We start from the raw sequence: 27676 nt of genomic DNA on the forward strand, positions 1-27676 counted from the left end.
TGCTGAAATCTGCAGGAAAGGAAAAGCTGTTAAACAGCTGAAGTTGCAGCAATAAGATTTACTTATTGGATCACTGACATGCCACACCTTAAGCGATGAATGTCAAATTACACCCACATGGATAGCCTCATGTTTTGGGTGGCTGAGTCATTCTTGCAGGGTATGGAAGAGATTAGTAGAAGGAAGAATCCCTGTAGCTCCGCTAATGTACCAAGCCTGACTGACTGACATCTTAGCACCCTCCCACTCCTCCCTCAGCCACCAAGACCATTAGAAAGATGGCAGGAATATCATTTCATTATCTTACTTAAATTTAAAATATATCCTCCAAAATCCAAAATTAAATCCTTGCTCGTAAAGCCTTTCACAGCTGAGCTCTCAATATCATTTCAACCAGAATCCTACCCTCTCCCTCAAGTGTTCCATTTCAACCATATTTTCTCAGCCTCAAAGCAGCTCATAGCACACAACTCACAATTCAATAAAACATGAGCAAAGTCACAGAGAGAGGCCATGAGGACAGCTGGCTTGAGAAATAGAAACGTTCACACTAGTGCAGAACAGAATGATTTCCTGTGGCTGGCTTAGCTTCAATGATTTGGAAGGAATAGAGGGAATTTTATTCAGTCATGCTATACCTGCTCTGGGAATTACTGATACTGGTTCTGAGAGGCAAACTGAATTATATTTTTCAATTCTGCGATAATCCATCTTTATCCAAACAAGTAAAGTTAATTAAATTAAATTTATAGAATTTTTGTTTTACAAAACAGGTGTATAAACCATACAAGATGTACAATAATCTTTGGGGTACTGATAAACGAACAGACAGACTTTCAAACTCAGGCTTCAATCAACAAATAAACAGAATTGAGTCAAGAAATTGCAAGCCAACCCTGGAGTACAAGCGAGAATAATGCACATCCTGACGTCACAATAGAGTTTGGGTATTTGGCCACTTACACTGTACATTGTCACAAAAAATAGTAATAAATATTTGGGCTGAATTTATGCTCAATAATAATATATAAGTTTGATTTAACAAAACAGTTCAATTTTGCAGTATGTAATCTGCAGCCATTTATAAACTTCCACTTGTTTTTCAAAATGTTGCCTGTTTGTTTGCAGCATTTTCAGAACTTGTTTTCGACATTACTATCTATCATCACAGAAGAAAAGTTAGGTAAATTTGAGGTTATTTACCTGCTTCACACAGCAAAATTATGACAGTCCACACAGAGTTCCAGGACTCTTGTGCAGTTTTCTTCCTCCCTTTGGTGATTATGAGGGTGTGTTTCTCAACTGTGATATTGCGAATGTTGCATAAATTTACATTGTTTAATAAACACCCTATGGTTAAATAACCAGATTCAATACTTTGCAGAATATAGCAAAGACAGAAACTGCTCTTGTTTTACTCACCTTCTCTTTCCTGCTCAACTGTTTAATTCTAAAATCATATTAAGCTATATATAGTTTGCGGGAAGTTAAAGGCTAGAGGACATTTGCTTTCTTCAAAGTACATTTTCAGAACTGAGTGTTCTTACAAGTGGCCAGCTCCATACGAGGTGTAATAATAATAATAATCCTTGCATTTGATATAGCACCTCATCATTTCATTGACACATCTCAGTGGCTTCATTGTAAAGTGTAGTTATTGTGTACTTTGTGGCCAAAACACTGCAGCCTATTGCACTCAGCAATGCCCCACAAACAGCTATGAAGGGGATTTTATAATAATATAATACTTGCATTTGATATAGCACCTCATCATTTCATTGACACATCTCAATGGCTTCATTGTAAAGTGTAGTTATTGTGTACTTTGTGGCCAAAACACTGCAGCCTATTGCACTCAGCAATGCCCCACAAACAGCTATGAAGGGGATTTTATAATAATATAATACTTGCATTTGATATAGCACCTATCAGGTCTTCTAGACGTCTCAAAGCGCTTCACAGAATATAATGTAAAGTGAATTGACTGTATATTTGTGGGCAAAATGCAACAGCCAACAGTCATGGATTGAAGTGATCATTTTATTATTGTTTTTTTTCTTGAGGGATTATTATTAGGCGTGTGGAGTAAGGAAACTTGCCCAAAGTTTTGCCCGGCCAGAAATCGAACCCAGGTCTCTCGCTTGAGAGACGTGTGCTCTAACCACTGAGTTTCAGGACTCCACTGACTTTGTTCAGTAAACTTGGTGTCTGACATACGCGGAAACCATTCCCCATGAAGAGTATCCAAGCCAGACTGAGAGTTCTATGTATTTCACCCACAAATGGAAATCCCCCTGTATTGGAATGGAATGCAGACTCTTTCCAAGACATGTCTTGAAGGAGGCAAGGGAGGGAGCTAGGTGAAGGCAATGTGGGATGGAGTTCCAGTGGGTGCGGGCAGAGAGGCTGGAGGCCCGACCGTGGATTATTATTTTTATTAATCCTTGCATTTGATATAGCGCTTTTCACGTCTTCGAGAAGTCTCAAAGCGCTTCACAGAATATACTGCAAAGTGAATTGATTGTATATTTGTGGGCGAAATGCGGCAGCCAATTGCCCACAGCAGTGTCCCGCAAACAGTCATGGATTGAAAATGACCAATTTATTATTGTTTTGTTTTGGAGAGATTATTATTAGGCGTGTGGAGTAAGGAAACTTGCCCAAGGTTTCTCCCTGGGGTGATGGCAGGGCAGGGCAAGCGGGGACATGGAGCAGGCCAGACACTGCTGAGCGGAGGGAGCAAACAGGTTGATAAGGGGTTAGCAGGTCAGAGAAATAGGAGGGGGTAAGACCATGGAGAGCCTTGAAGGTGCGGATGAGGATTTTGAACTCGATCTTCTGAGGGATAGGGAGCCAGTGGAGCCGGGCGAGGGTGGGTGTGATGGGGTCACAGAGCCTGGTGTAGGAGAGGACACAAGCTGCAGAGTTCTGGGAGACCTGCAGCTTGTGGAGGAAAGAGTTGGGAAGGTCAACAAGCAGAGTGTTGGCTTAGTCGAGCCTAGATCTAATCAAGGCATGTATGAGGTTTTCAGCGGCCTGAGGGGTGACTCAGTGGCATAGTTGGGCAATCTTGCAGCGGTGGGGGAAGGCAGAGCGTGTCATGGCACGGATGTGGGGAAGAAAGGACGGTTGAGGGTTGAACAAGATACTAAGGTTCTTGACTGGTTTGGTGAAGTGGAGTGGGCATTCTTGGATGCTGATGCTGCCAGTGCCTGAGGTGAAGGGTCGCTGGCCCGAGCCAATCAGGAGAGCCTCGGTCTTGCTGACATTCAACTGTAGAAAGTTAGCTCTCATCCAGGACTTTCATACAGGATCCAAGCAGCCTGTCAGGACATCAGTGGTCCTGGAGTCGAGGGTGGAGGCAGAGAGGTAGAGTTGGTTGTCATCCGCATACAGGTGGAAATTGACCCCATATCTACGATGATGTCAGCAAGAGGGAGCATGTACAGGTTGAAGAGGAGAGGATTGAGGACAGAGCCCTGAGGAATACCGTACCAGACGGTATGGGGGCTGGAGGAGAAGCCGTTTGTAGAGACAAAATGGAGCTGGTGTGAAAGGTAGGATCTAAACTATTCAAGGACAGAACCTTGAGGTTGAGGTGAGAGGAGAGGTGGTGGAGGAGGATAGAGTGTTCCACAGTGTCGAAGCAGCAGAGAGGCCAAGGAGGACGAGGAGACAGAGAGAGCGATGGACAGAATATCATTGTCGCCTTGACCAGAGCTGTTTCTGTGCTGTGGGCACCACAGAAACCCAATTGGAGAAGTTTATAAATGGAGTGGTAAAAGAAGAAAGAGCAAAGCCGGGAAGCAACAACTCTTTCAAGGACTTTGGAAAGGAAAGGGAGGTTGGAGATGGGGTGGAAGTTAGTGAGCAGGGATGGGTCCAGGTAAGCTGATGGCAGCTGTTTTTAGGGAGGTGGGAACAGTGCCAGTTGACAAGGAGAAGTTGACGAGGTCTGAGAGTAAATGGGCGAGGAGGTGGAGCTAGGCGGTAAGGAGAGGGGTAGGGATGCAAGGATTATTTATTTATTACGAGCTGTACCCATTGCAGCTCCGCTTGCAATCAAAGGATTCAATATGGAATGTAGATTTCAGTGATACCACTCACAAACCATTTAACATACCATCAACACTGTGTGTACACCTTAAGCAAAACTGCAATACATGTGCAATGAGCTTGTTTGGGTCATAGCTCATGAATGATAGAAGATCTTATTAAAAAGATCTTAAGATCTCATGAATGATAGAAGATCTACGCTAACTGAAGGGGTTTACTGCGTGATCCAGCAGGTCCTCGAGTTATTGCAATGCAACCGTATTGTTCTTTGTTCTTCAGTTTCATTTAATCGGCCTTCTTTCCTTTGTCTGGCATTTTTATTTGTTCTGGAAAAGCTTGATGTTTGCTTAGGCATCTTTATCTTGTTCCCACCACTTGGCTTCGTCTGAGTGCGTGTGTACTGCGTGTGTACAGACTCTGTGACTCACGATGCCACAGCGCCACTGGGAGCCAACACGGCCGCCAGGTGTAACAGCAGTGGGCGCCGTGTGTGCCCGTGCATACATGTGCGTTCTGTGACGCTTGATGCCACAGCGCCACTGGGAGTCGGCGCAACCACCAGGTGTTACTGCAGCGCAAAACTGCGATACATGTGTAATTAACTTTTTTTTAGGTCTGAACTCATCAATGATAGGAGATCCCAAAAAATAATATGACACTCCCAAATGCAAGGCCTTTCCGATGAGGTATCAATCATGTCTCTACATCAATCGATTATTGATAACTTGGCTGATACACAGACTGACATTGTCATTTTATTACTATAGATAATACAGCTTTTGTTTCAAACTAAATTATAGAGATCTACACAGGATTAGGGCTTCTTTGTTGCACCCATATAGTATGTATAATGTTAGAATTTTTTTCAGTCCAAAAGAGTGTAACATTAAGGAGACTCGGTGATACATAAAATGCAAGGTTTTTGTTCTTAGCTATTAAAGAATATTTAAGTGACATACCATAACCCACTACTTGAAAAATTTATTTAATGAGGAAGATGAGTACAACCATCAAAAGATTACCAATATCTTACACTAATTCTCCCTATGAGCATTTATTTGTGTTTTTTTTATACTTAATGATAAAACTGAAAACTAAAATCCCTAAACATTATAATCGCAGCATAAGTCTACACCGGCAGATAATAGAGCCCTGACTATTAACAGCAATGTTGAAATGCAGTTAGATCAATCATGATCATTGAATTCAATCCATATTATTTCTTGCTGCTTTATTGCATACAACTTTATCAATAATTTTGATATCTACTAATTATAAGACCGTTTTGTGTTGCTGACTCTGCATTATGCCGATGTTAGCATTTTTACTGTCCTTATCAACATCTCCCTCCGGTGAAGAGAAACGCCCAAAGAACAGGATGTTGCGGGTTTTGTTGTGTCTGATGAAAAACAGGAAGGGATGATCAGCCACAAAATCAACTTCGATCTTCAGAAATTTTTCCATGAAAACGACTGATGTAGCAGCTGCCGCTTCTGTGCCCTCTTCATTAACTTCCACAAAGGATTTGTGAACAACTTTTGACAAAAACAGATCATTTTTTCCCGTCATTCCGGAGAAGTCGGCTTTAAAATCGAGGAAAGCATCAGCCATTCCCATCTCTGAAAGTGTGGAATTCAGGTCAAATTGGTCTTCCAGCTTAAATTTGGGCAGTTGGATTTTGACTTTAATTTTTTCCATGTATTCCTCTTTGGTCCAATCAAGCAGTTTTTCATATGTGAGCACCTGCTCAAGCTGTTTGAGGAGAAAAGAAATGGATCAGTGTATCAGCAAGTTGCTCATTTACAAGATAATGTATCATGAGCTATGATCAGAAGAAGTTGGCCAGAATACTATGGCCATAGTATCTCACAAAGGGTAGTGGAAATCTGGAATGCTCTACCCCAAAAGACTGTCGAGGATCCATTCTAATTTTAAAGACTGAGGTGCATAGATATCTGTTAGGTAAGGGCATCCAGGGAAATGGGGCAAAGGCAGGTAATTGGAGTTGAGGTACAGGAACAGACTTGAGGGGCTGAATGGCCTACTCCTATGTTCCTTCTGTATTTTCTGTTACTTCATTAGGTTTCAGGAGAATTGTTTTCCTTGAAACAAAAATAATCAGAACTTCAAGATTTTTTTTTATAGCACTCACTGAATAATAATAATGATACTGTAATTATAATAGCACTCAGAGACCATACCCGCCTGAAGGGTGCTATATAAATGTGAGTTGTGTTGTTAATCATCCTTACATTTGATATAGCATTTTTCCCATTGGGAGGACTCAAAATACTTCCCAGAATATACCGTAAAGAGGGGTGACCGTGTATTTTGTTGGCAAACACAGTAGCAATCTACACAGAGCAATGTACCACAAACAGCCATGAAGTGAGTGACCAATTTTATCAGTGGGATTGTTGGCCAGGTCACCGAGAGAAACTCACTTTTCTTTTTAAATAATGCCAATGGAACTTTTAACATCCACTTGAACGGGCAGATGGGATCTTGGTTTAATGTCTCACCCGAAGGACGGACCTCAAACAATACAGCACACCTCCAGCACTGCATTGGAGTGTCAGCCCAGAATACGTGAGTTCCAAGTCCTGTTGGAACTTGAATCAGCAAACCTTTTGATTCTGAGTGCTACCAACTGGGCTGACACATGATTCAATGCAATTTCTATCTCATAAAACATTGTGGAAGTGCAGCTCCTGTCTTCTATATTTTTCAAGGTTTGACTTTTTTAATTTTGTTCTCGTGTCAAACTACAGAAAGTCCCAATGCAACAATTCCAAAAAGTTGAATCTCTGAATTTCGTCAGCAAAATACACATTGAGTTAACTTTTGATTGTTAAACAGTCCTACATAATGTTTGAGGTACAGTAGGTGACACTCTAATACAGGACTGGAGGTGATCTGCATTGTTGGAGGTGCCATCCTTTGGATGTCTCCCATCTGATTATTCAGATGGATGTTAAAGATCCCATGGCACCACTAAAAACAGGAGTTGCAGCCTAGCTCAGTTGGTAGGGTTCAAGCACACATCAAGACTTCGAAATGTTAGTCTTTCCTGACACTCTAGAGCAATGCTGGATGTCCCGGGTGCCGACCTTCGTGTTATATGTTAAACAGAGGATCCATACGCCTGTTCAGGTGGATGTTTGTCTACAAATACACAATTATTTCACACTACGTCACACTCACTTTGAAACATCCTCCTAATGGATAAGTACTATATCAATGTAAATTGTATCCTGTGAATAAATTTGAGATATCCTCCCAACGTGAAAGATGCTATATCAAATGCAATGATGATTACCGTACAATCTGTCTGTTGTCACCTCTATGTTCCTCCCTCCATAGATGCTGCCTGACCTGCTGAGCAACTTCTGTTTTTATTTCAGATTTCCAGCATCTGCAGTAATTTGCCTTTAGTTTATGGTATTACTAGAACCGTTTTTTTTCTATTCATACAATATTATTATATTTCAAGCTAAATATTTAAATTGTGCAAACGTTTTATTAACACATGGATGACAAATAAAGTGGTTTCCTGCATTCTTCCACTTCATTTATTGATTTGGATCTTAAAATCGTCTTTTCAATGCTTCTCCACTGCGTAGTCAGCAACCTCACTACCCAGTATGAAAATAATAAAACAACAAAATTACATTTATATAGTGCCTTTCATGTCAGGAGGACATCCCAAGGCGCTGGACAATCAATGTTTCAGACTTGAACTGGGCGTCGGGATCAATGGGGGAAGGAAGGTGACCGAAGACACAGTCGAAGAGGACGGTCTTGAGATGGGTCTTGAAGGAGGCAAGAGAGGGGGCGAGCTTGAGGGAGTATGGGATGGGACGGAGTTCCAGAGGGTGGGGGCAGAGTGGCTGAAGGCTCGCCCTCCAATGGTGGGGTGGGCGAAGCAGGGGACATGAAGCAGGCCATAGCCCGCTGAGTGGAGGGTGCAGGCAAGTTGGTAGGGGGTAGAGGCCATGGGAAAGCAAGATCATCAAAGGCTTTGAAAGTGAGGAGCAGGATCTTGAACTGTATCCTTTGTGTGATGGAAAGCCAGTGGAGTCGGGCGCAGATGCGGGTCATAGGGTCGTGGAGCCTGGTGCAGGAGAGGACCGGGGCTGGATGATCTACAGCTTATGGAGGGAGGAGTTGGGGAGGCCGACAAGCAGGGAGTTTGCGTAGCCGAGCCTGGACGTTATGAATGCGTGTATGAGGGTCTCGGCGGCCTGCGTTGTGAGACAGTAGTGGAGCCGGGTGATGTTGCGGAGGTAGGGAAAGTTTGAACGGGTCATTGCGCGGATGTGGGGTATGAAGAACAGTTGAGCGTCGAACAGGACTCCAAGGTTCTGTATTGGCTCCATGAGATGTAGAGTGCATCCATGGAGGGAGATGCTGTCAGAGCCTGAAGTATGGAGGCGCTGATGGGAGCTAAGCAGGAGGGCTCGATCTTCTTGACATTCAACTAGCTGACATTCAACTAGCTCTCAGCCAGGATTTGATGTCTGTCAGGACAGCAGTGGTCCTGGAGTCAAGGGTAGAGGCAGAGAGATAAAGTTGGGTGTCAACCACATACATGTGGAAGTTGACCCTATGTCTGCGGATGATGTCACCAAGGGGAGCATATGGATATTGAAAAGGAGAGGGTCAAGGACAGAGCCCTGAGGGATGCCACACGAGATGGTGCGGGGGCTGGAGGAGAAGCCGATAGCAGCAATAAAGTGGAGATGGTGCGAGAGGTAGGATTCAAACCAGGCAAGGGCAGGTCTGCGAAGGTTGAACTGAGAGGAGAGGAGGTATAGGGACAGAATGGTCAACAGTGTCAAAGGCAGCAGAAAGGTCGAGAATGCCAGGTTAGGTTTTTAGTATAATAATAATAATCTTTGCATTTGATATAGCGCTTTTCACGTCAGGAGGACGTCCCAAAGCGCTTCACAGAACATAGTGTAAAGTGAATTGACCGTATATTTGTGGGCAAACATGGCAGCCAATTGTGCACAGCAATGTCCCACAAACAGTCGTGGATTGAAAATGATCAATTTATTATTGTTTTTGGTTTTGGAGGGATTATCATTAGGCTCTGTGTGGAGTAAGGAAACTTGCCCAAGGTTTCACCCTCTGCCTGGAATTGAACTCAGGTCTCTCGCTTGTAAAGCGAGTGCTCTAACCACTGAGCTACAGGACTCCAGGTATGTGCTGAGTTAGCTGAGTTAGCTGATTTCAGGCAGTCAGGTGCTAAATTTGTTCTCTGACTTGTGACCCTTTCTGGATGGTGTGTAAATGTGGCTATTTGGTAAACATTCTGCTACAACATTCCCTGTGGTTGAAGAGGCTACCACCACTTCCTGTAGAGTCTCACACACAAAGAATGCCAGGGTGCACTTCAGTCCAGCACCTTCACCAAAATCATTGAAGAAGTAAAAACACAACTAAATTACCTTTTCCAGACCAGTGGAGTTATCACTGATTTCATCAGGCAACATGATGACCATAGTCAGCTCATTTTGCACATAAGGGAGCTCAACAATCCTCATTTGAAGCTCTTTGATATAAGTGGAGTAAAGGTCTGCTTCTTGGTACATCATATTCACTGGCTTAGACTGCCCCTGCAAAAGAAGTTATGAATTATCATGAGTTAAGAATCAACACAAGTTGGTTCTTGATGGAACAATGAATGTAAAAGGTGTCATTCGTTTGAATTTTTCACCACCAAAGTTCAGTACCTTATTCAGTCTGAAGGGTTTCACAAGCGTATCTGTCTCATTAAATTTATGCTCCCAGCTCCCTTTAAAGTAGACGGCGTTCACAAGCACGAGTCTGGTGAGATCAGTAATATGGTCTGCAGAAAGCAGCTTTTGGATTTTACCTGAAGGAAAACACACAGTGAATTTGCTTAATTTATAAAGATAAGAAAAAGATGTTTGAAACAGAAATTATTTTCATGCTTTATAACAGAACCACTGTATTGTTTAAAGAACTATTGATAGGCTCCACTAGCCTATTGCCTCCATTCTTGCCCGGCTCTATTAGCTCCCCATCCCCGAGAATATTGAGTTCAAGATCTTCGTCCATACTTTTAAATCCCTCCACTGTCTTGCCCCTTTCTACCTCGGCAATTTTCTTAAACCTTACCAACCAGCCCTCTCCCCCCACTAGGATTACTAGTCTGCCTCACATCCCCCGCCCTGCGTGCCCCATCATCGGACTTTCAGCCTTTCTGCCCCACTTTTTGGAATCCCATCCTGGAGTTCCTATACCCCTCCCCTCCCCTCCTCTGGATCTGTTTCCAGACTTTCCTCTTTAACTACTCCTTCAGTCATTTTCTCCCCCCACTCCATACCCCTCGCCAGCCCCCAGCCCCACTGCTCCTGAATCCAACCCCCAGTTTGGGTGCAAATCCTCGACTGTCCAGCATTTATGAAATCCTATGACATGAAAGGTGCTATATAAATGGAATTTATTGCTGTTTCACACAGGGGAAGCTAAATATTCTTTAATACCTTCAGGAAGTATGAATCTGTCAACATTGGGTATATCCTTGGTGGGAGATTTTCAGAAATCAGTATCGTAAGAACCATTAAAATATATGATACATTAGGATGCCAATCAGCTCATTTTTTTATGCGTGTTTCTTCCTCCAAGATACTATCCACCCTAATCCCAATTGCCTGCTCTTTTCCCATACTCTCTGATTCATTTGCTCTGCAAGCGCTTCTCTAATTGTTTTTAAATGCTCCAATCAACTCTGCTCTATCAGCCAACCTGGTTCCGACAAAGGGTCGTGGACCCGAAACGTTGACTCACTTTCCTTTCTCCATAGATGCTGCCTGACATGCTGAGTTTTCCCAGCTCTCTCTGTTTTTGTTTCAGATTCCAGCATCTGCAGTATCTTGTGTTTTGATCCTGGTTCCATTCTCTAACAACACGTGGAGCCCTGTAGCTCAGTGGTTAGAGCACTTGCCTCGCAAGCGAGAGATCTGGGTTCGATTCCCAACTGGACAAAACATTGGGCAAGTTTCCTTACTCCACACACCTCTGTTTACCTCGCAGTAAGTAGGAACCCGATTGTTAGTCGATTGGTGTATCGTTTCTCCAGGGGTAGTAATTACTTACAAAAAAAACGTTGGTCAGTCAATCCACGACTGTTGTGGGACACTGCTGTGCGCAATTGTCTGCCACCCACAAAATATACAGTTAATTCTCTTTATAGTACACTCTGTGAAGCACTTTGAGATGTCTCAAAGATGTGATAACAGGCTACATTGAATGCAAGGATTATTATTATTATTAATGCTCTGGGAGAAGATCTCACCCTAACTAAACTCTGTACACCCATCGCATCAGTTCCAGCCAGCCTCCACTGGCTCCCTATCACCATACGGATCGATTTCAAATCCTTTATGCCTTAGCATCTCTCCACCACTCTTCTGCATGTCCCTTGTGCCCTCCATTCCACCATCGGTGGCTGCGCTTTTAGCCACTATGTCCCAAACTCTGGAACACTCTTCCTCCATCCCTCCACCTTGTCGCCTCCTACACCATTTTTAGGTTATGCCTGAAGCCTTCCTTTTCAACAGTAGCAACAGTCACCTTCCCCCAGCTCAACGGCATGGTCTGGGAAGCTACTTTGTGTGAGGTGCGTTATATAAATGCAAGTTCTTCTCCCAAACCTCTTCTACACCCCTAATCATGATCTTGTCCTCTAATTTCTTACCAACAGAAAGAGGTTTTCCACTCATTTTATTTGGTTTCTTGGTTCAATTCAAGTATAAAAAATGACATTGCTGAATGCCTTACCATCAGTTTTGATCTCTACCCAGGAATTAATCGTGTTCCTGGCAACTTCTGGCTGATTTGCGAAGTCAACGGCAGACAGATCTGCCTGATAAAATTCTGAGATAGAACTGAGGAATTTCTGAAAGAAGAAGGCACATATGGGTCAGTAGATAGAAAGGTTACTTCAAGTAAGAAAGACTTAAGAACATAAAGACGTAAAATTATAGCAGTGAAATGACTGCATTGGCGAAAACTGAGCTTCAAACTTATCTTTAACCACTAACAGGTTTGCGAGTGAATATTTCTCTCCTTCAATTTCGACACAGTAGTCTGAAATCTGTAACCATTTTTCAAGATTGTTCATCCAACATATCTTAGATTTCTGGTTGGCAGTAACAGGACCAAATGTCTTTCTTTGATCTACTAAGGACGGGCAGCATTCGAGTGCTGCTTCAGAAATTGACTTAAAATTGTTTCTTAATTTTGTTTGCATAAGTATCATTCTCCAGGATAGGGAGCAAAAAATGGAACATGGAAATGCTCAGCGCTGTGCTGACACTGTGATTGCCAGGAAAGGTGTTGGAGGCCAGGACACTGGACTCAATTATACAGCAGCTTGATGCTGTGATGGGGGTGATGGGGGGGCTGGGGGGGTGTTCTGAAGGGATACGATTAGATGCCTGAATCATCCACACAAATTTTGTGATATTCTGATGATGTGTTAGTTATTGGTGCTAATTAGCCTTTATGGAAAGGATATACACTTCACTCCTAGTTTCTAAAACTCCATTATGTAACTGTTAAATAGTGCCCTTAACAGCATAACTTCTTGGCCATAATGGTCCATAAATTGCTCCATCTAGACTAATCAAACTCCACAGGGCCATTTTATCTCATTAAAATCTACTTTCATCCCACATCCTCGTATACACTAATAGTTCATATCCTACCAGAAAAATCTGCTATAAATTAGATAAGAACAAGTCAAAAATAAGCAGGGGTGGTCAACAATTCTTCATAAACATTTTGCAGTAAGGATTAAAATTCCAACATTGTATTGCTGCATTCAGTACATGAAGAGTTAATTTCAAGGCTTGATGAGGTTTAAACTAGCACTTATTGCTACTGTTGGGCTACCAATTGCTTGGACTCGGATTTCCTTTACTTTTTTGACCAGTGGCCAGAGTTTGAATGTTTATGACTATTCTCCTTGGAGGTCTATAGTGGTTTCAGTAGTCCAGTTCCTGAACCAGGTGTACTCCAGGGCACTGCTGGTGACAGACCAGCCAGCTTGACTCATTAGCATGACTTGGAGGGACAGACCAGTTACTCCGCTCCTTTTAAAGCCAAAGCCCTAAAGGGTAGGGTGGTCCTAGCTGTACAAATAGTAGTTTACCACCACATACTTTTGACCGCAATGTTGGCTTTTGCCAACTTTTCCTAATACTCTCCGGATTTAGGCAAGCAGAATGCATTCCTCCAGGGAGACTACACATTCCATTCTAGATACAGGGAAATCTCCATGTGTAGATATAATAATAATAATAATCCTTGCATTTGATATAGCGCTTTTCACGTCGGGAGGACGTCCCAAAGCGCTTTACAGAACACACTGTAAAGTGAATTGACTGTATATTTGTGTGCGAACGCGGCAGCCAATTGCGCAAAGAAATGTCCCACAAACAGTCGTAGATTGAAAATGACCAATTTATTATTGTGTTTGGTTTTGGAGGGTTTATTATTAGGCGTGTGGAGTAAGGAAACTTGGCCAAGGTTTCGCCCTGCCTGGAATTGAACTCAGGTCTCTCGCTTGCAAAGCGAGTGCTCTAACCACTGAGCTACAGGACTCCACATAGCATACATATGTGGAAATCTCAGTCTGGTTTGCGTACTCTTAAGTATGGTGATGGATTTCTGCACGTCATACACCCAGTTGACCTAAACAAAACATTCTTTAAAAATTAAATTGTTATGTGTTGTATCAGTGCAAAGGACTAATTCTAATCCATCTGATCTTACTTGAAGAAATGTGTACGTCTTATCTTGAAAAAGACTGTTGACCAGTTTCAGCAAATAGGAAGCGCTGGGTCTGTTGATGTCAGACAGCAGTGTCTTGAATCTTGCATGGACGTCGTCTACTGTATCAAAGTGTAGCACCTGTTAAACACACAATTAAAGTAGTAACAATTAGTTAAAATGAACCACTGCAGACTAATTCGCAATATTTTAATGGGATATCTTTAGAAGGAATCCAGTTAAACTATGGAAACTTTGTTCCTAAAGTAGGTCGCATCTGAGTTGACAAGGCTTACGATGAAGTGGATCCAGTTATGAAGGAGTCCCCCACTTGTGCAACTTGGATTACTTTTTGAACAATCCAGTTAACAAAAACTGCAGATTAGACTCCATATATCTAGCTTTATTACTTTCATTGCCCAGTGATTTATTAGTGTCTGAGAAAATACTGAACATTTCATCTATATTCACTTTACATATACTTGGAGCAAATGTTCAGTGCATTTCTTCCGACAAATAGTGCATCACAAAGTGTTTTCACAACAGATTAATTTAAAAAGTAAGAATTCTTTACTCTTAATATTTTTAAATTCAGCTGGTTCTTTTTAATCGCTGTGGAAAAATAGCAGGACACTCATCAAAAACATATTGCAATGCAAAATCTTGAATCTTAATACAAAGCATCTAACAGGTAAAGTCTAGGAGCCTCTGGATTCCACCTGAAATTGTGTTTGTACAGTAAGAGGGAAGATAAAGGCAAAATGTTGATACGATTAATGCCAGTTGTATGGCAGGTACAGCTCTGACTGTTTACTCACCAGCACCACATGCCAATGAGATTTTCTATTGGTAAATGAAGAACTCACTTTCTTAGAAGTTCTTAACTGGCATTCAAAATGTAACAGCCAAATTGTAAAATCTTTTTTCACTTCCAAGGATGACGTTTAAAAATTCACAGGCTGTCAACGCCCAGTTTTACATTGGAACCACTCGAAGCAAGTGTGAAGACTCTATCCTCAGCCTTCTGCTTTTCTCATTTAAATGCTCCTTCTCAGTGATGTCATCCACAGACATGGGGTCAATTTCCACCTGTACAATATACGCCAAATTAACATTTTCTCCTCTAACAGTGACCTCAGGTTCTAATGATGTTCTGTCTGCCTGCTTGTTACACATTCAAGTCCTGGATGAACACCAACTTTCTGCAGCTGAACATGGACAAGACAGGAGCCATCGCCTTGGCTCCCATCTTCTTACCTCACAGCTCTGCCATCTATCAACTCCCTGGGATAAAATCTTCAGACTTACTTAAACTGTGTGCAACCTTGGAATGAGGTTCGATCCTCAGTTTTCCTGCCTACCTACATCTAGTCCCTGATCAGGACCGCTTTCCTTCAGCTCTGCCACATCACCTGCCTCCGAACATACCTCACACAATTCTGCCTAATTGTTGAAATCCTCATCCATGCTTTAGTTACTCAATTTCTCCACAGGAATCTTTGTCAATCTCCCCAGCTCCCCACCATTTACAAAGTTCAATTGATTTAAGACCCCATTGCCCAAATCCTCATCCACACTAACCTCTACACTCCCATCAACCCAAATCTTACCATTTTGATTGTGCCTAGAGTCGCCTCCCCTTTCCCCCTAACTCGGCATCAAACTATGCCATTTCTAAGCACTTTAAGACACAAGCGTGCATAAAGGGCACTAAATAAGTGCAAGTTATTGTTGTTGATTGTACCATAAATACAATTGGGGAAGTAAAGACAATCCCTAACTAACTGCATGTTTTTCACTCACAAGTATTTTGTTATGAAAAATAATATAGCTCTTGCATATGTTATAGCACCTTATCACAACAAAAATGTCTCAAAGGACTCCACAGAAGTTTCTGTAAAGTGCAATAATCATATATTTGCAGGAAAAAGTAGCAGCCAATTTGCACACAGTGTCCCACAAATAGCCATGAATCGAATTACCAATTTTTTTGTATCTAAGGGATTGTTGGAGAGGACCACAGGAGAAGCTCCCTTCTCTTTTCAAATAGTGCCACAAGATCTTTACTGTCCAGCTGAACAGGCAGATGGGACCTCAGTTTAAATCGCACCTCTGGCATTGTAGCACTCCCCAGCACTGCATTGAAATGTCAGCCTTATTAAATTCATATTACATCCAGTGAACAGTGACTAATTCACTGTAAGTTCATTTGAAGTTACTTTGAGAAATGTAAATATTTTGTTTCCATGGAAATACCTGGCCTGTTTCCAGAGAGAGACCTGGACTACTTCACAGGTAGGAGAGCCCACATACTATATTTTAATCACATTTGAACTGTATGGAAAGGAACTAAACATATTTCTGGAGAAACTTTGAATAGACTATATTGAGTTTGTGTTAAATATCACACAGAAGCCATGTTTTTGTGCTCCAAATTAAATCAATTCTCAAGCAATATTTTCACATTCATTATTTTACAAAGTATTCAGTCCACACGTACCTTGCTCATCTGAGCTGCAGTGTTGCCTTCAGCACCGAGATACACCATGGCCAGAGCGGCCGAGATGCTTAATGGAGAAAAGAAGACATTCTCCTTTTCTTTCCCTTCAATCACTTTCTTGTAGAGATCAAGAGCAAAGTTGGTGTTTGAAACACACAGAGAATCCATTGCTGAAATCTGCAGGAAAGGAAAAGCTGTTAAACAGCCGAAGCTGCAGCAAATCCTCAAATCCCCAACTGACCCCAAATCTGACGCCTTGGGACGTCCTCCTGACATGAAAGGCTCTATACAAATATAAATTGTTGTTGTTGAACAGTTGAAAGAGCTGCAATACCGATTTATTTATTGGAGTACTGACATGGCACACCTGTAGAGATGGGTGTCTATTTACACCCCCCAGCCTCATGTTCTGGGTGTCTGCCTGCAGCCATCTGTTGACTGCGAATGGATTAATCTTGCATTAAATTTACTTACATAAATATTTCACTTCACCGCAGTTACAAACTGTAAATTTTCAGATTTTGAATACTGAGATAACCAAGCTCACAGATACAGGTGTCCCTTCAACAGCCAATTTTATTAAGCAGACCTTTATATACCCAGCGCATGTACAGAAAGGTATATTTACTAATCCGGTAAACAGCTGTCTTTATTGTGTTGTTCCCTGTAGAGGCTGTTTCAACTTTAACTATTCAGTAATGAACATTTATAGAGCATTTTCCTAATCTTTTTGCTCACCCCTTTCCAACCAATCTCTTTCCAATCTCATCATAATACCTAGATCATTTCAAAGGGGAGCTCTGTTATTCAATCGTGACCACAAGGGGCATCCACTAACACATACCAACACTGCTTCTTTGTTTTACTCCTTGCTCAAAACATAAACCATTTGGTCTAACTATGCTCCTAACCTAATCAAGAAAGAAAGCGTAATAACGTTCATCAGCTCTGTGTCAAGCAGAAGGTCACCAAATAAAATCTCACTTCAAAACTGTTTTATCTCAAAATTACAGAAAAATAACTACAAATATTAAAGAACTTACATTTTATGCAAAATATATTATAAAACAGCATAATAATCAAATTGACAGAATAAAATGGTTAAAATATTAAAATTATAGGGTTCACACGTGCAAAACTTAGCAAAAGCATATTCACTGGATGTATTTAAAATGGCAAGTTACAATCTGATTTTAAATAGAACAGTTCAATTTTGCAACAAAAAATCCTTTAGTGCTGATTTGGTTTAGTTATTTGTGAAGATCAGTTTGTTGTGCAAAATATTGCTTGTTCATTATAGCTTTTCTCTAGATACCCAAGTTCAAATCAAAAAAGGATTTTGGGGAAAAAAATCTTACCTGATTTTCCCTGTATTCAGCAACTTCACACTGCAAGTTCAAAATTGTCCACTGTTCATGTCCTCAGAGAATTTAAACACTTTGACTTTGGGGGCGTGTTCCTGCGTGTGAATGAGATTCAGAAAATGACTTAAAACTCAATTACTATTTAGAAATACAAACGGGAATGTACAGAACCAGAAAAGACCAATGCAGTTTTTTTTTTGGTCTCTGACACATGCAGAACTCATGGAAATGCAACTTTTATTCTCTCTCTGGAGGGACACACCCTGCTGACCTAATTCTGGAGAGTGTTAGGTGCATGTCATCAAGAGGGAAGGACTGCAGGCTCCATAGTTGTTGTACTGTTGCAGCTAAAAATACATAGCCCATGGAAGATCTCCCTGCAGTCCTTCTCCGCTGCCCTGGAATCCTCTGAACTCCTTCCCTTCTGGCCCACCTCTCGCACCAACCCACTCACTGTGTTTACTCTTCACCACAGTACCCTCTCCACCACACTCGATGCCCTTGACCCCCTCACCTCCCGAACTGCCTCCAATTCCCGATCCTCACCCTGGTTCACCAGCCACCTCCACTCGCTCAAGGGCCAGGTGCGGGCTGCTGAACGCACTTGGCTCAAATTCAGCCTAACGGTCCACCGCCACATCTGGCTGGATCTCATCAAAACTACCGCTCCGCTCTCGCCTCGGCCAAATCATCTTTCTACTCCAGTTGAACCCTGGAGGCAAAGGGCAACCCCAGGCTCCTGTTCTCCACCACCAACCGGCTCCTCCACCCACCCCGCCATGCCTCACAGATTCTTTCTTCCGACTCCCACTGTGAGGAAATCAACGGAAACCGCTCAGCTGCCACTGCCCTCCCAACTTCCACCCCCTCCCTAACCCCACCCCAAACTCCGACAATTACCCATCCCTCCTTCCACACCTGTGAACCTATCTTCACCACCATATCCTCCATGAAGCCCATCACCTGCTCCCTGGACCCCATCCCCACCCCTCTCCTTAAATCCCAGCTCCACCTCCTTGCCCCACTACTCGCCGACATCATTAACCTCTCCCTGTCATCTGGCACTATTCCTTCCCCCTTAAAACAGCCATTATCACTCCCACCTTGAAGAAACCTTCCCTTGACCCATCACAGCTATCTAGCTACCGGCCCATCTCAAACCTTCCTTTCCTATCCAAGGTCCTTGAGAGAGCCGTTGCCTCCCAGCTTCGTTCTTTCCTCTCCTCGCACTCCCTCCATAACCTCTCTAATCGGGTTTCTGTGCTGCCCACAGCACAAAAACTGCTCTGGTCAAGGTCACAAATGACATCCTGATCATGTGTGACCAGGGCTCCCTCTGCCTCCTCATCCTCCTCGACCTCTCCACTGCCTTTGACACCGTGGACCACTCAATCCTCCTCCACCGTCTCTCCTCCCACCTCAACCTCAAAGGTTCTGTCCTTGACTGGTTCAGATCCTACCTTTCACACCGTCTCCACTTCGTCACAGCAAACGACTTCTCCTCCAGCCCCCGCACAGTCTCGTGCGGTGTCCCTCAGGGCTCTGTCCTCAGTCCCCTCCTCTTCACCCTCTACATGCTCCCCCTTGGCGACGTCATCCGCAGACATGGGGTAAATTTCCACATGTATGTGGATGACACCCTCAACTCTAGGACTACTGGCGTCCTGACCGACTGCCGGTCCGACATCAAGTCCTGGACGAGGGACAACTTTCTCCAACTCAACATCAGCAAGACCGAGGCCCTCCTGATTGGCTCGCGCCAACGTCTCCCCACTTCGGGCGTTGGCAGCATCAGCCTCCACGGATACACATTCAACCTCACTGAGCCAGTCTCATCGGCCTTCTCAACTCTTCCCTTCACAAGGATCATCCAAAATTCTGCCGCTCGGGTACTCTCACGCACCAAACTCTGCAACCCCATCACTCCCTCCCTCACCCGACTCCACTGGTTCCCCATACCCCAGAGGATCGAGTTCAAAATTCGTATCCTCACTTTCAAGGCCATCCATGGCCTTGCCCCCTCCTACCTCTCTGACCTGCTGACTCCCTACCAACCTATCCATTGCCTCTGTTCAGCGGGCTCCCTTCTGCTCCATGTCTCCCGCCCGACCCGCCCTACCATCAGTGGCCGGGCTTTCAGCCTCTCTGCCCCCACACTCTGGAACTCCACCCCACGGTCCCTTCGCCTCGCTTCCTCCCTTGCCTCCTTCAAGGCCAGTCTCAAGACTCTTCTCTTCGATCGTGCCTTTGTTCTCCCTCCACCTCTCTGCCTTCCCTCACCCCTACACCATCCCTCCCCCATGCTCGGGCCCTGACACCTGACTGTTCAGCGCTTTGGGACGTCTGCTCTGCATTCCCATTCTTGCCAATGAACCAGGCTGATAGATCCTTCACCAACAGACCCGCTTGGCTCAGGAACCAGACTACCAAAGCTGTCATAGACAGTTGACTCGAATGTGATAATCCGTTGCCAAAAATGTCAGTAAGAGCAAAGTCAGCTCCAAGAAGACCCCACCTCTCCCCCCACCCACGAGGATCATCACTAATTGATCATTTGACAAGTGTAGGTTTGAGCCCTCACTAAGTGGATGGCAGGTACCAATAAAGTCCCGGTGAGCAGCACAGCCCAGCATGAAACGTGTGAGAGCATTGCCATCATCGCCATCAGCTTGGACACACATTCCTATCCATTGAGCAATGGATCCACCAGAGTTTAAGCAGTATCTGCTTACCTCTCTGTATATAACCATGGATATGCAAACAGGTATTCAAGAATCTAGACTCCAGATAACTGTTCAACAGTTGTCGCCCCGAAGCCTCATACAAAGTCACAACCAGTCCCATACATTCCTCATGAGAATGGAAGCCAGCCTGCTCCTTCCTGATCAAATCACGAGCCTCCAATGAGTGCAATGCAAATGCAGTGACAATCCGAAGCAGCACTTTAAGAGCCACAAAAATCAGCGAGATCCCTCTGCAGTTATCGATTTCACTAGGGCCACCCTTCTTGAGGAAAAGACACCAGAATTGCACTCTGGAACACTGACAGGGTGCAGGTGTCAGAAAAAATCCTGTTGACTAGTGCTAGGAGGGCAGCTCCAAGGTGAGTCAGAGGTTCCTGGCTTGGACCTGTAAGATCCTCACCTCCTTCAGAGCAGCTTTTAGGAACTCAGTATTGATGTCATCTGTACCAGGTGCCTTGCCATTGGGAAGGAGCCAAAGTTTAGAGTCCACCTCCTCCAAAAGATTAGGTCATTAAGGTCTTCAATCTGTCACACGCCACCTACCAACTCTTCCAGCCTTCATGAAGATGCGTCTCTGCTGCGGTCTGTTGGGTCAGATGCCAGCTCCTTGTAATGTTCCCTCCAGACCCCGAGAATAACATGGGGCTTTTGTAGAATACCGGACTTGTCCACTACTAATATGAGCCCAGAGAGGTCCCTCCAGCTATGATTGACAACAGACTTCAGCCAGCAGAAGAAAGATTTAGGATCATTCTTGTGCAGTTGCGCCCCTTTTGGAGTGGCAAAACTGATCCCAATTCATTTCTCTGATGACTTTTCTAACATTGTGCCATACTTGGTTGTACGTTGTCTTTGCTGCAGTTTCCAGCTTGCTCCGAGGAAGCTTCTAGAACCGTTTTAAAGGCTATATGCTTTTGCCTAATAACTCTCCGTCCCTTTGTGGTTTCTCTGTCAGGGTCCTGCAATAAGGCTTGAGTGCCTTGAAGAGTTTAGCTTCATTTTCCTCACAACTTCAGCTGCAGAAGCAACAAAGTCCTCGGCTACATCATTGATCATTGAGTCCCCACTGTCAGCCCTCACAGTCTCGGTCCCAGGCTAGAGTCGGCTGTTCAGTGAACCCACTGACTCACAAACCCACACATTCGGGAGTATGGACCTGCTCTCCTGCTCCCACAGAGAAGAAGGACTGCACTAAAAAGATGTGCTCTTCATAACAAATTGCTGCGCTTGAAGAGAGAGGAGCACAACCAAAGCGCCCTTTGCCCCTTCTCAGCACAGTCCCACAGGTCAGTGTCCAAGCAAAAGTTGGTGTCGACTACAATCCCAGATACTAATAAGAATCAACAATTGTCACCAATGCCCCTTGTATTTTCCAATCAATAGTCTTGAGGTTCCTTTTTGATAATGATAATAATAATATTAATAATAATCCATGCATTTGGTATAGCGCCTTATCACATATTCTAGACTTCTCAAAGTACTTCATAGAATATACTGTAAACCTGATTGACTGTATATTTGGGGGCGAATAATAATAATCCTTCCATTTGATAGCATGCCAATCAGGTCTTCGAGACGTCTCAAAGCGCTTCACAGAATATAATAATAATATACTGTAAAGTGTAGTGACTGTATATTTTGTGGGCGAAATGCAGCAGCCAATTGTGCACAGCAGCATCCCACAAACAGTCGTGGATTGAGTGACCATATTTTTGAGATTGTCCTTGATTTATCTGTGCCCTTATTATCTTACATAGTTTTAACATCTAAGCGTTCCAAGATTTTATCCCCAAGCTTTGGCTCTTACCAACCTACGCCTAATACTCTCCAGATTTAGGTAAGCATGGTGCATCCCTCCAGAGAAAGAATACACATTCCATTCTAGATACAGGAAAATATTCATATGTAGGTGACATACATATGTATACCTCCATCTCTTTTGGATAGTGAAAAATGTTGATGGATTTCCAACATATCTCAGACACCCAGCTGACCAAAAATAAAGAGTAAATAAATCCTGGCCAATATTGTGATCCCCAAAATTGATTATTGACTACACTTAAGAGTAACTAATTGTGTGAAACGCTTTGAGACATTTTCACAAGTATTATTACTGTATGTTGATGCCCTTAAGTGCCAGCTATGAGTGCATGTTCTCAGGAAAATATTAATAATAATTATTTAGTAATAAAACACTGAACAGATTGTAAAACGAACTGTTCCCCTCTACCACTGCTAAAGTGGTGGTAAGTGTGTGTGTGTGTGAGTGGGAGGGTTCAGTAGAGGCATCAGTCTTCCTCCCATTTAATTTTCCTTTTATTACACCTTCATCCAAAATCACTCCTGAAATTGTAATTAATAATTAATTGGTTTTTGTCTCATTGTTGTTTGTAAGATAAAGCTGTAGGATAAATTGGATGTCACATTTAGCTCCAAAATAACCAATTTTGGGGGGTCAGTTAATATTGACCAGGATTTTTGTATTCTTTTTTCTTTTTGTTACATTGTCAACCTCGACTACGTGAGTTCCAAGTGCTGAATTGGAGCTTGAAACCACGACCTTCTGACTCAGAGATGAGTAATGAATAGTATGATGACTGTGTAAATTTTGTTATTGCATTTTGTGGGTCAATGCGGCAGCCAATTTACGCCCAACAATGTCTCACAAATGACCGTGGAGTCAGTCACCAGTTTAATTTGGGGGATCGTTGGCCAGGTCACTGGGAGAAACTTGCTTCTCTTTTTGAATAGTGCCATGGGAACTTTAAATCCACCTAAACAGGCAGACGGAACTTCAGTTTAAACTCTTATCTGGGGAATGTTTTCATAAATCCCTTGAGTTTATGCTTCTTTGTGGCAGACATTGGATAAAATCTCTTTTGTAAATGATTGTATCAAAAAAGCTGAAGAGAAAAAATAGAAAAAGTTATGATTTTTTTTGTCAGCTGAGTGTGTGGCATTTGCGGAAACCTTTCAACATGCTTCCGATATCCAAACCGGACTGAGAATTCCACATATGTATACCATCTATTAAGGGATTAAGGGATATGGGGATAGGGCGGGTAAATGGAATTAGGTTAGAAGATCAGCCGTGATCTTAGTAAATGGCAGGGCAGGCTCGAGGGGCCAAATGGCCTACTCCTGCTCCTATGTCTTATGATCTACATAGGGAAATTTACGTGTCTGGAATGAAATATGCACTCATTCCCCAGAGGAAGGAAAAGTTTTGAGAAAAGATCAGGGTTTCCCCACTTGATTGTCTCACAACCTCCCACTAATCCAACCTGGGAATCCTCTGTCGGGCTCACCATGGTACCCGCCATTGCCTATCTAGCAACAACCACACTGACTACCCCATTCCTACCACAAGGTCCATCAGTCCCTGACTCAAGTGGCAAACTTCTCCTTCCTCATCCACATTCCCACCCTCCCTGTCAATCCTCCTCCTCTCCCCTCTCGTCTTGCAATTTCTTTGCCAACTGACCTCTCTGTATCGTTCCAAAAAATGTTTGCTCCCTCTCCAACAAAGCTCTCACTATCCACGACCTCATTGTTGATAGAAACATCAACATCCTCGTCCTCACAGAAACCTGGATCACCCCAGGTGACACCTTCCCCTGATTGAGGCCACACCACCTGGCTATACCTTCCACAATACCCCACAACCTAACCACCGTGGTGGTGGTGTGGCTCTCATCTCCAGGTCCTCATTTGCTTTACACCCCTACTCCTCTGGATCCTTTCCCTCCTTCAAGCACCTGACCCTCTACCATTCTCCAACCTTTTCCTCAAAACTTTAATTTTTGATTATCCTCCAAAACCCTCCCCTACCTTCCTCTCTGACATCTCCACCCTCCTAGCTTCCCTGTGGCTCTGTACTGAACACCTTCTCATCTTAAGTGGCTTCAATCTCCACTTCACCCCCTCTTGCTCTATCTCCGCTGAATTCTCCTCCCTCCTCTCCTCTCACAACCTCTCGCCCCATATCCACTCTGCTACCCATGTCCATAGACACCTGCTTGATCTGGTGATTACCCGGGGCCTCAGCATCTTGGACATACTATCAATGACAAAGCCCTCTCGGACCATTACTTCATCTCCCTTGACTCCTCCATCCTCTCCCTGCCACCCAACCCACTTTTATCTCCTACCACCCCTGGAAAAATATCTCCCCCACCCCTCCCTCTCTGCTGCCATGGAGTCATCTGAACGCCTCCACCTCTGGGCTTCCTCCCATAATGACCTATCCTCCTCGGTCACTCTCCACAACTGCCTCTCCGTCACTCTCGATGCCCTTGACCCCCTCACCTCCCTCCTTTTTCACCATAATTATTACTACAATGAAATCCATCAACTGCTCCCTTCAATCCCATCCCTATCCCTCTCCTTACCTCCCAGCTGCACCTCCTTGCCCCTCTACTCACAGACATCATCAACCTCTCCTTGTCCATTGGCACCTTTCCCACCCCCTTAAAAACAGCCGTCATCAACCCAATCCTCNAAAAACCTTCCCTGGACCCTATCTGCTCTTCAACTACTGCTCCATCTCCAACCTCCTTTCTAAGTTCCTGGAATGAGTCGTTCCTTCCCAGCTTTGCTCCTTCCTCTCCTGCCACTCCCTATACGAACACCTCCAATTGGGTTTCCGCTGTCCATGGCACAGCACATCTCTCTGCTGTTTTTGATACCGTTGACCACTCCTCCTCCACCGCCTCTCACCTCAACTTTCATGGTACTGTCCTTGAATGATTCAGATCCTACCTGTCACACCATCTCCACTTTGTCTCCACAAACAGCTTCTCCTATAGCCCCTGCACCATCTCGTATGGCGTTCCTCAGGGATCTGTCCTTGGTCCCCTCCTCTTCAATAGCTATTTGCTCCCTCTTGGTGATATCATCTGCAGACATGGGGTCAACTTCCACATGTATGTGGATGACACCCAACTCTACCTCTCTGCCTCCACCCTTGACTTCAGGACCACTGCTGTCCTGACAGAATCTCTGTCAGACATCAAGTCCTGGATGAGAGCTAACTCTCTACAGTTGAACATCAACAAGACTGAGGCTCTCCTGATTGGCTCCTGTCAGCGCCTCCACACCTCAGATGCTGACATCATCACCATCCATGGATGCACACTCCACCTTACTAAGTCGGTCTGGAACCTTGGGGTCTTGTTTGACCCTCAACTGTCCTTTATAATAATAATAATAATAATAATCCTTGCATTTGATATAGCGCTTTTCACGTCGGGAGGACGTCCCAAAGCGCTTCACAGAACACACTGTAAAGTGAATTGACTGTATATTTCTGGGCGAACGCGGCAGCCAATTGCGCACAGCAATGTCCCACAAACAGTCGTAGATTGAAAATTACCAATTTATTATTGTTTTTGGTTTTGGAGGGATTATTATTAGGTGTGTGGAGTAAGGAAACTTGCCCAAGGTTTCGCCCTGCCTGGAATTGAACTCAGGTCTCTCACTTGCAAAGCGAGTGCTCTAACCACTGAGCTGCAGGACTCCATTCCACTCCCTACCCTTCCTGACCATCACTCCTCCTGCTTGGGTCCAAATGCCTGACTGTCCAGCACTTTGGAACATCCTCCGGACATGAAAGGCACAATAGAAATGTAATTTGTTGTTGTTGTTTGTGGGATTTGTGTAGATATCTCCAGTGAAGTAGCACAAATTTTGGATTGATGGCTGAATGTCCTCCTTCTGTGCTGTCATTTCTAATTCTATATTTAACAAAAACTGAATATGAGGCAGGATTTCACTGTTAATTCAACAGTAATTCTGCTCAACTGCAACAGGTCCTGTTATGTTCTGTAATGGGAAATGCTCTGTACTCGAGATATTTAATAGAAAGATTTGCTGTACTGTCCGTTTTAAAGCTATTGAGACAAGCCAGCAGTTGCAATGGCTGCCTAAGATAGCAGCTGGTGAAATGCCAAAATTTTCTTTATTTTCTGAAAATTTTGGTTGTAATAGGCAAACTACAAAACCCAGTCATGACACATTTTTTTTCAAAATAAATTTTACCATGTAACTTGAATACAATGGAAATAATCCCTCCACACCCTTGTCTGACTGCACCCAACTGCTGCAACCTATTACAATCCTACCTACCTGCTCAGATGCTAGCCTCGCCCTATGTACTTTCAGATATTCTGCTCCCACTCTCTGTAATCTCATTCCAGAATCTCTCTGACTCAACCATCCCTCCCCATATTTGAAGCCCTCCTCAAGACTTACCTCATTGACTGTGACTGTGTTTTCAGTCATCTTTCCTTCACCACTCTCTTCAGTTCCCTCCCCTCAACCCCCACAGATCAAGTGCCCAGCCAGAAATGCAAAGTGCTGTGAGACATCCTTTCCTTGTGACGTGAAAGAGATTACGTAAATCTAAATTGCATTGTAATGATATTGTAATCAATAATTTTTGAATATATATACCGAACCGTCTTGGGTGTGTTCGTTTTCCTTCAGATTTTACGGCTTTCACCTTATATCCTTATTTGTACAAGAAGTTAAATAAAATAATCAATATGATCAGGTTATAATAACAATACTTGCAGGTATAGTGCCTTTCACAGCACAAGAATGTCTCAAAACACTTCACACAAAATAGTTTAAAGTATTGTTTGTGGCAGACACCACAGCTAATTTGCACACAGTATTGTCCACAACAAGCATCCAGCCTTCATCTAATCCAGGGTGCTCCAACCTTTTGGTTGCTTAGTACCGGATGCCCTGTTTGAGAAACATTCACAGGCCGATAAGCAACATTTTTTTTTCCTTCCAGAAACATAACATTTACAGGTTATGGAGGGAGCAGATGAGGAGTCCAGTTGGACTTCTAATCAAAAAAACTAAACTTACCTAACACAACGATTCATATTCTAACTTATCCAAAATTCAGTTCTGATCACAACACCACCCAGGCCCCTATCAACTAACAAACTCAGCCTCACACTCCATCTCTGTAAAATGCTTTGAGGCATTCACCTACATGAAAGGCCCTAGATAAGTGTAATTTTTTGTGTTCCCAGCTTCTCTCTACACACGCTTTAGCCCTTCCAGAACTGGGCAGCCGATTTCCTATTCCGCACCAGGCTCTGAAAGTCTAGTGCCACTTCAAGTGTCAGCCTGGCTCAGTTGGCAGCCCTCTCTTCTCTGAGGCGTAAGATTGTAGGTTCAAGCCCTCT

The 27676-nt window shown here is 43.5% G+C and overlaps 1 protein-coding gene across 1 annotated transcript; it reads right to left on the bottom strand.

The window, feature by feature from the left end:
* Positions 1-4868: 4868 nt before the first annotated feature.
* On the bottom strand, positions 4869-26754 carry LOC103184822 (leukocyte elastase inhibitor). Its single transcript, XM_007903033.2, has 8 exons — positions 26724-26754; positions 17722-17822; positions 16364-16540; positions 13867-14004; positions 11869-11986; positions 9795-9937; positions 9510-9677; positions 4869-5808 (listed from the first exon to the last, which is right to left on the bottom strand). Exons 3-8 carry the CDS (start codon positions 16529-16531, stop codon positions 5329-5331), a joined length of 1215 nt encoding a protein of 404 aa, XP_007901224.2. The 5' UTR covers positions 16532-16540; positions 17722-17822; positions 26724-26754; the 3' UTR covers positions 4869-5328.
* Between the last annotated feature and the right edge of the window lie 922 nt (positions 26755-27676).

This window comes from Callorhinchus milii, unplaced genomic scaffold, assembly GCF_018977255.1.
Source record: "Callorhinchus milii isolate IMCB2004 unplaced genomic scaffold, IMCB_Cmil_1.0 Scaffold2, whole genome shotgun sequence".
NCBI lineage: Eukaryota > Metazoa > Chordata > Chondrichthyes > Chimaeriformes > Callorhinchidae > Callorhinchus > Callorhinchus milii.